General features: G+C 36.4%; 1 protein-coding gene across 1 annotated transcript; it reads right to left on the reverse strand.

Moving 5' to 3' along the window:
• Positions 1 to 4,687: 4,687 nt before the first annotated feature.
• Positions 4,688 to 8,458, reverse strand: LOC113718744 (beta-glucosidase 18-like). The gene is made up of 12 exons (XM_027243654.2): positions 8,132 to 8,458; positions 7,948 to 8,014; positions 7,784 to 7,842; positions 7,558 to 7,633; positions 7,081 to 7,155; positions 6,896 to 6,983; positions 6,536 to 6,788; positions 6,316 to 6,431; positions 5,855 to 6,128; positions 5,649 to 5,751; positions 5,463 to 5,568; positions 4,688 to 5,082 (listed from the first exon to the last, which is right to left on the reverse strand). Exons 1-12 carry the CDS (start codon positions 8,309 to 8,311, stop codon positions 4,848 to 4,850), a joined length of 1,632 nt encoding a protein of 543 aa, XP_027099455.1. The 5' UTR covers positions 8,312 to 8,458; the 3' UTR covers positions 4,688 to 4,847.
• Positions 8,459 to 9,120: the final 662 nt, after the last annotated feature.

A 9,120-nucleotide genomic window follows, 5' to 3' on the forward strand; every position in this document is an offset into this window, starting at 1 on the left:
GCAGTTGGAGCCGGCAGCGTGCGGCCGCGTCACTCTCGCGTCGCCAGTGACGAGCGGTGGGGGCAGATCTGGTGGTGGAGAGAGGGCTGAGGGCGGCACTGAGCTAGAGGTGCGCGTGTAGCAGGAGCGACGGACCAGCAGGAGAACAGAGTAGAAGAAAGAAAGAAAGAAAGAAAGAAGAAGAAAGAAAGAAAGAAAAGAAAGAAAGAAGAAAGAAAAAGAAAGGATTTTTTTTTTTTTTTTTGGTTTTTACGTTGACAAGTCAAGAACTAGCTACGGTTAAGGAGAAAGAAAAATTTTTTCCTTTTGATTCCGTATTACTTCCTCTTTTTTTCTTTTTTCTTTTTTTTTATTTTTTCAAAATTTTTTTTATTTTTATTTATTTTTATTTTGTTTTTTTTTTCCTTTTGTAACAAAAAAGAAAAGAGGTAGCTACGGTTAAAAGAATTTTTTTTTTTTTTTGAATCCTTACCTTTCCCGCGAACGTGACGCGGGCACGTCAAGAGAGCAAGAGAGCTCCCAGAAGTTGCTGATCGTAAGCTTCCTGCATGTCATCACGCGGGCGCGTCATGAGGGTAAGAGAGCTCCCAGAAGTTTGAAGTTTCTGATCGTGAGCTTCCTGCTCGTCATCACATGGGCGCGTCATGCCTGGAGGTCACCTACAAATCAGCAAAAACGAAAATTAACACCCAAAATCAGTCAAATTCAAGGAAAACATATTTAAACTATCACACGAAATCAAAACAATCAATTTAAAGAAACAATTGGGTTACCTCCCAATAAGCGCCTTTCTTTAATGTCTTTGGCTAGACATTATCATGTTTTGTTCATGGAGGATAAAATCGTGTAGCTCGTCTTAATGTTTCATCCTCTATATGATCCTGGTAACCCTCATAGATGGAGTAATCTTTGAGCACACGAGCTACGGTCTTCCATGGATTAGTTGATGGTGCCAAATAATCAAGCAGTGATCTCAATTTTTCCTCCACCCCTCCATCAAGAGCACTCAACGGTTCAAGATATTTGACCATAGCTACTCTTAACTTATTTCTGCCATGAGACTCAAAAACTTCCGGTATAACAAAATCAATCTCATTAACAGAAATCATGGAATAAGAGTTAAGAAAATGCGGGTTAGGGAATGGAGGTGGTGTCACCACATTTGATGATTCTTCACTGGATTCTTTCACTTCAATGGGTTGCGGTTGGGGTTCCATTTCTTCCTTTTCGGCTTCTTTTTCAACTGCATCTGTAGATTTCTCATTTTGACATTCTCGCATCTCCTCATCCTTGTCCTTAGGGATCACAGGCTCAGGCCCTTGAACCTCTTTCCCACTCCTTAGGATCATTGCGCTCCCGTTCTTCGGATTCAACTCCGGTTGAGATGGCAGCTTCCCTTGGTTCTGGGACTCCAAACGGTTCATTCTGGTGGCCAATTGACCTATCTGATTCCTTATGTCCTGCATTTCGGAGTCCGTCTTTTGCTGATTTTGCATAATAGCTGCCTCCGTCCTTTGCTGATTTTGCGCCATGGTTGTCATCATTTGTTTCAGCATCTCCTCCGTAGATGAACCAGATTGAGGGGGCGGAGGTGGTCGGGGTTGGTATTGCTGCTGGTACCCTGACAGGGACGATGGTTGTTGAGACTCTTGCTGTTGAAAATCCATTGGCCCGGTCGCATAATCAAAACTGGAATTATCCCACCATCCTTGATCATACCCGTTTGAATAAGGGTCATACTGCATTTGATATTGGGGTGGAAAATCTCCGAAAGTATCAATTGGAGCACTTAGATTGTCTTGAAATGCGGGGCATGTGTCAGTTGAATAACCTGAGTCAAAATAAGTTCCACAATTTGCAACAGCCCATTGATCATTAGGAAAAACATGAGTCTCATAACCCCATTCAGGAACAAAGTCCGGTCTATCATCAAAATATGGAATGCTAGCAGCCATGAACTATATATAAAAAAAAAAAATGAAAACAAGATGAACTTAAAAAGAAACAAATAACTAGCGCCAGTCCCCGGCAACGGCGCCAAAAATTGACAGGTTGTCAGCCTGCGCAATAATAAAACCTGCTCAAACTAAAGTTAATTTCTGTAGATAGCGGTGAGCAGGGTCGAATCCACAGGGACTGGGAGTAATTGTTTTTTTTCAAGTTCACAGTGACAAGGGGGATGTTTTTATGCAGAAAGTGACAATCAAATAAATGCGAATAAAATCTAAGAAACTACTAAAAATTAAATAACAAATTACTAAAATCAAATGAGTGATAATTAAGGATCTAGCCAAGGAATAACTTCAGCAATGGTTCATCTAATTGATCATCGATAAGCAAAGGCAATTCCAATTATTTACTAATAAATAGGTTATAACTGCCAAACAAGCGATGACAGTCAACCCCTCCTTACTGTGTCGATGATTAAGGTACGCCCGTTAATCACTGCTCTAATTGAGAAATAATTCTAGGTACGCCCGTAGAATTTAATTCCCCAATTGCCTTACGTATTAGAGGAGCCCTATTCTAATCAAATAACGCACTACCAGGGTTATTTTAGATTAGCCCGCGTATTCCCCTGACACAAGTCTAATTATGCCAGTTGCCACTATTTTAGAGCAATTAAACAATTACGGATTTAATGCCCTAATTGACAATAGATTATCCAATCAACTAATTATCTGAATCCAAGACAATCAATTAATTAAATAACCATAAGCATAGCAACCAAGAAATATGCGGATACCAATAAATGAAAAGAAAAGATTAAATTAAAACGATCTCACAATTTTTAGGCGAACTAGAGCCTTCGTTGCTCCTTGACTAGAGTGGTGTAATTAGTTCATATTTGATGAACTAAATCCACGGGAAATTGAAAAGGGAACAGCGGCCATTATCTGCGTTTCAGGAAGTTGCAATTCGCCGAATAGTAAGAACGCAAATGAAAGTCGCAAGCTACAATTGAGTCTATTTATTATTCCCAGCATCCGTATGGCAAAACCATACCAGCGGTACAAGGAGGAAAAGTCAAAGCTAAAAGAAAAAGTTGCTTCCTCCTCACTTGCGTGGAGAAAAGCCAAAGGAAAACTAACAAGAAAAGTCCAAGGCTAAGAATTGCTAATGCCTGCCATTCGTACGTTTCTCAAGCCAAAAAGTAAATTCAAGGGAAAAGTCAAAAGCAAGACTAAACTAAAAGATGAGAAATCAAAAGCTAAGCTATTGCTCCTATTCTAATGGCTACTGTGCGGCTTCCGCCGCCCAGCCGAGAGAGGAAAAAGAAGACTTTGGCCTCCCCCTTTTAATGTTGTCTTCGGGCCAATTACCAAGAAGGGTTGCGGTTTGATATTCCAAAAATGTCCCTAGATGCCTGCTACTTGAACTCTTTCTTGATAATTGTCAAATTGACACTTGTTATGGTATTTTCGTTCTACTCCCTGAAATAAATGCGAAATATAAAAAAATGAGTAGAATCTAGCAATTAATCCACATCAAGTCAGGTAATAGGAGGAATTAATAATAAAATAAATGATAAAATTGCAACCTATCACTCCCTTTTTAATCAAACCTCTTTATTTTTAATTTACTGATGTTTTCTTCCATCTTTTAATTTTGTTTTTGTCCATTAAATTGAAAAAAGTTCAAAAAGAATTATTTTTTTAACCCAAATTATTTAATGCTACAACCACTCACTTTTATCTCATTTTTTGTTTCTTATCAAGTTTACATTTCTATTTTCGATTTTCTTGACTTCCTTCGAACTCTAAACTTCCTTTTTTAAATTGCAATCTCTAAACCGTTGCACCATCACATCCTATTAATTTTTTTTGATAACTTATTTATATAAAACAAACACTCATATTTCTTTTTTCTATTTTCTTACAAAATCTCATCCTCTCATGGCTCTTTCTTTTTAATTTTCAACACTCTCTCTCTCTCTATCCTCTTTTTTTTTTGTCACTCCCTTTTTAATCAAACCTCTTTATTTTTAATTTACTGATGTTTTCTTCCATCTTTTAATTTTGTTTTTGTCCATTAAATTGAAAAAAGTTCAAAAAGAATTATTTTTTTAACCCAAATTATTTTATGCTACAACCACTCACTTTTATCTCATTTTTTGTTTCTTATCAAGTTTACATTTCTATTTTCGATTTTCTTGACTTCCTTCGAACTCCAAACTTCCTTTTTTAAATTGCAATCTCTAAAACGTAAATTAAAATTTAAGTTCACAATATCTAAATTCTCATAGACGTGAATTTTGTATAATTTCAAAATATTGTGATATTTTTGGGTTGGATTTAGATATAATTGAAATTGAGATGAAATTTATTTGTTTTAACTTATAATTTAAAAAATTTATTTTTAAAAAATTCAAGTTATTAAAAAATAGTAAATCTTTCATCATATAAAGTATTAAACTAATCCATTACATGTCTTATTTTGTACATATATATATTTATATAAATAATTTTTTTAAAAATTCATTGAACCAAGGTTGAACCGGTCCAACCGGTTGAACCTCGACCCTTTCACTTCACCGGTTCAATGAACGGTCCGGTTTTTAAAACATTGCATTGAAGTGAGGTTCAGTTTGTGCTTGAAATCTATTTCCTCATCATATTCCTCATCATAGGGTAAATCTTTTATATACTGACGGTGTATATATTAGCGAGTCTAGATGCATGTCATATATATAAATTTTAATGTTTAAATTCAAATTCAGATGATGTAGCATCCATTTAACTTCGTCAGTGTATACACTAACAATGTAGGAAAGATTAATCTATAAACATATGTATAAACAATGGTGAAATATGCATAGGGGAAAATGAACTGAAAACACCAGTTCATCACTCTTCAGCTCTACCAACTTTGCTCCAAAATGCAACTGCAGTTCTTGGCTTCATGCTACTGGAGCTGATGTTCCCCAGGAAGTTTCTGTACCACTTGGCGGAGGACCTAGGAGTTCGATTCAAGGTTGCACGATCAACAGAATAAAGTCCAAACTTTACATCATACCCCAATGACCATTCAAAATCATCCATCAATGTCCAGACAAAGTAGCCCCTCACATCTGCACCATTTCTGTCAAACAAAAGTATGTAAATTGATCAGTTATTCTAGCAAAGATTTTCAGTTCGAATGAAAGCATGCATCAAGAAATCATGAAAAGGATGCATCAAGAAAAGCATCAAATCATCTCTTTTGTACGAGAGGTGACATAATTAGTTTAAATGCTTTCATACCTTGCCCGAAGGATGAGATGCAAAAGGGGAAGGCTTATAGTTTTTTAAAGAAAAAAAGTTCCGTAGTATTGAAAAATTTATAAACCTTTTTTAGTTTCTAAATCAGTAGAAAAGAGAATATTTATCCCATAATTGGCGAAGAATCTGCTCGACAAAAGCATCATTATGGCAGTATATGAGGATAGATGAATGTGACTACAATCATGGGAACAATATCACCTCATGGCTCGAGCCAAGAAGGCAAGGTATGCTTTGTGGAATGCAATTCGCTTGACATCAAGTTGGAAGTCATCAACTTGTTCTTGTTGTGGAGGTGTAGAATAACCTACAGATTGGTTAAAATTATGAGTTCTCAATGGTAAGACAAATGATAACAGAAGCATGTTATCGAAAGTATATTTTTACCATTTTCAGTAATAAGCATAGGCTTGTTATGGTATCGATTCTTTACATAGTCCACAATCTCTTCCATTCCTCTTGGAACAACAGAGAATGTAGGCAACCCTGTCTGTTTAAACCAGAAAAAAAAAATCATGAGGAAAAAAAAACTAATCTTAAGAGTCATATAGCAATGTGAATTTGATATTTCAGCGAATATCTGATTCTCGTACTGGTTCCCCAATCAAAACACCACCACGCTCTGCAGTAGTACAGACAAAGCCGCGGATGGCACGGTCTCCACCAGGGGCACAGGCAGAGTTGGAGCTGACACAACTTGAGCGTATGCAGTCCTTAGCATAAAGAGTTGCATAGTGGTTCAGTCCAAGGAAGTCAATGCTATCCCTTATGAGCAGTCTTTCTTCTGGTGTAAATTTGGGTAACTCATTTCCGTGATAGCGACGCATTTCTGGAGGATAATCACCAAACACTAGAGGATCGAAAGCCCTGTTTATAAACATAGCACATCAAGAACGTGTCATCTTGTCTTATTTTGATTTATTTCATGTAGAGAAGCTTCTTGATTTCAATCTTTCAATCCAACGAGGCTTCAATCGCGTGAGAGGAGAGGACAGTAAAAGCTCCCAATCGCAGAGCAAATGGCACAGCTTAAGGAGGAGATGTCAACACTTACCATGCCACATTATTAGCCAATGCCCTCTTTACAGCTTCCTTGTCATGCTCATCATCAGTAAATGGTTCGTACATAATTGCATGGACCACAATTCCAATTACACCACCTTGTTTGGGCTGTCCCAAGATTGGTATGACGAAAAAAAATTAGTTTAGCTGTATAATCCAGTAAAACAGCAGATACTGTATATCATTGATGCCAAACGAAGTATTTTACTTGCCTGAAACTGCTCGCGGTACAGTTTGGAAGCCTTGGCATGGGCAAGTAACATGTTATGCATTGCAATCAGGGGCTCAGTATCTGAATTACCGGCTGAGCAGTTGCCAAAAGGAGGGGAGCAATGACCTGGAGGATGTTTTCCCCTTTCATAGGCAAAATCTGCAGCAATATTTGGTTCATTGATGGTCACCCAATACCTCACCCGATCACCAAAATTCTTGAAACAAGTTTCAGCAAAATGGACGAAATCATCCCTAATTCAATTCACATAGACCCAAGATTTTGATCATATTGCGGAGTTATATACCATTCACATAAAATCCATAATCAGAAATCCAGCATAATATTAAGTTCAACATACTGAAACAGAGGATTTAGCCAGCCCCCATATTCGTGACTAAGCACTTGGGGTATGTCCCAGTGGTGAATTGTCACAAAAGGCTGAATGCCTGCGTTGGATACAATGTGATCTAAAGCTCTCAAGCGACACAGTAGTAATAAATAAGAGATGAAGGGTGGAAGAAACATGTGATGTTTGCTCAATACCTCTGAGTAGAAGATTATCGATTATACTATTGTAAAACATGATTCCAGCTGCATTAACACCACCCAATTTGCCATCTAAACATACCATTCAAAGATTTATTGTGAGTTTGTGGCATTCCAAGAAAAGAATGGACCAAAAGGGATTATACCATTGAGGGTAAACTACTTAAAGGGCCTCTAAACTATTTCAATTGTCAACTTTGACGTCTCATATATTTTAAATCACAAATTGATCCACTATTAATAAAAAGTGTCAAATTTTGATCATTTAGTCAATTTCTATCTTTAGATCCGTTAAATTTTTGCTTTAGATCCATCAGATTGGCTTGTGGAGATGGACTAAAGGATCAAAATTTGACATTTTTTATGGTTGATGGACCAAATTGAGACTTGAAATAGATGAGAAGTCAAAACTTAATTATTGAAATAGTTTAGGAACTCCGTAAGTAGTTTATCCATGGAAGGAAAATAACACACTTGGAAGTATTCTTGACCAGGAAATGGAGAACCGGTAAGCATCCACTCCAAGAGAATGGATTGTCTCTATATCTTCCTGTCATGAATGATTCAAAAGCCACATGCTTTAAATGGATTCATTGCTCGAAATCTTTAATGTACATCTTCATATCATTCAAGTAAAATGTTAAGGGTAAAGTGAAAGGATATCAGAGTACTGGAGTTGGTAACTTAGTTAATTTGGTACCAGGTAACGATGGTAATGATCAGTGGCTATATCTCCAGTGTCTCCATTGTTTACATTACCTAATACAATTTGAAACAAAGTAGAAACTTAATCAGATTTCTTTATCCAAAATTGTATAGAAAAAGACCTTGTTATAAGCAGCAGTAAAAAAGTATCACTATCACCATTTTTATGGACAAAAACATCCCAGTTACTAAGGCTCTTCCCATCTTCAAGGATTGCACCCTCAATCTAAAACCATTGGAGTAGTGTCATGCTAGACAAATTTCAAGAGAACTGCATGGAAAAATATATCACCAAAAACACAGGCAAATACACAGAAGTTAAAGAAACACATGATTTGTATACTTGATAGGAAGAAGTGGCAACACCAAAGAGAAATCCAGTTGGGAAATCTGATCTTTTCACATCTTCAAGCTCTTCTTCTATTCCATTGCCTCCTTGAAGGGCTCTTGCATAAGGATTTGCAGAAATGAGCAATATCAAGAGCAGAAAAGAGGATGAGGACAGCATAGTGGTGACCTTCATTAGTTGCTTATTCGAGTGGTGTCATGATAGTGCTAAAGATAATTTATTCTTTGATTTGGCATAACAAGAGACAAGAAGATCACTTGTCTGAAAATAGAAACAAGACATAAAAAATTAATGGTAGTTGAGACAATATCGAACTTCAGAAGATCACTTGTTGGATGAAATCTTATGACAATACCTTCTACCTAGTCAGAAATGTGTATAAATAAAGTGTTTTGCTTAGGTAAGGATGCAGCATTGTTCATTCAATGCTAGTATTATTAGAACCTGAAAGCTGAATTGTCACTTATTTGCCTTGAATTCAACATTGTACATTTTTTTTAATTATTAATCATAGGCGTTATTAATACATGATATTTTTGCTGATCCATTTAGGTTTGCTTTTTCTTGGGTAAATTTAGTCCTTTGTAGTTTAACTTTTTTCTAAATAACCCTTTTATGATTTTAAAGCTCTCCATCCTGACTTTATTGCCAAAATGGCATAAACATTCTTCATAATGAAGCCACGTGAGATGTCGAGAGTACGTGTTCTAACCACCTAGGGTTACAGACCTTTTAATACCATAAAATGATTATGTAAAAAAGAATTAAACCACAAGGGGAAAAGTGTAATTAATCCTACATATACCCTTTCTTTTATTATTTGTATCATATACCTGCAAATTGGACAATAAGTAGTATGAGATCGATTTAATCAAGGTGCAACGTCTTTTAAATTCCAACCATGGAATAAAAGGCCATAGCATAAAATGCGGGTTTTCCTCACAGACAAACTATTGCTCAAATAATTTACCAAAAATAGTTTT

The sequence above is a fragment of the Coffea arabica genome, chromosome 11c (assembly GCF_036785885.1).
Source record: "Coffea arabica cultivar ET-39 chromosome 11c, Coffea Arabica ET-39 HiFi, whole genome shotgun sequence".
NCBI classification, from domain to species: domain Eukaryota; kingdom Viridiplantae; phylum Streptophyta; class Magnoliopsida; order Gentianales; family Rubiaceae; genus Coffea; species Coffea arabica.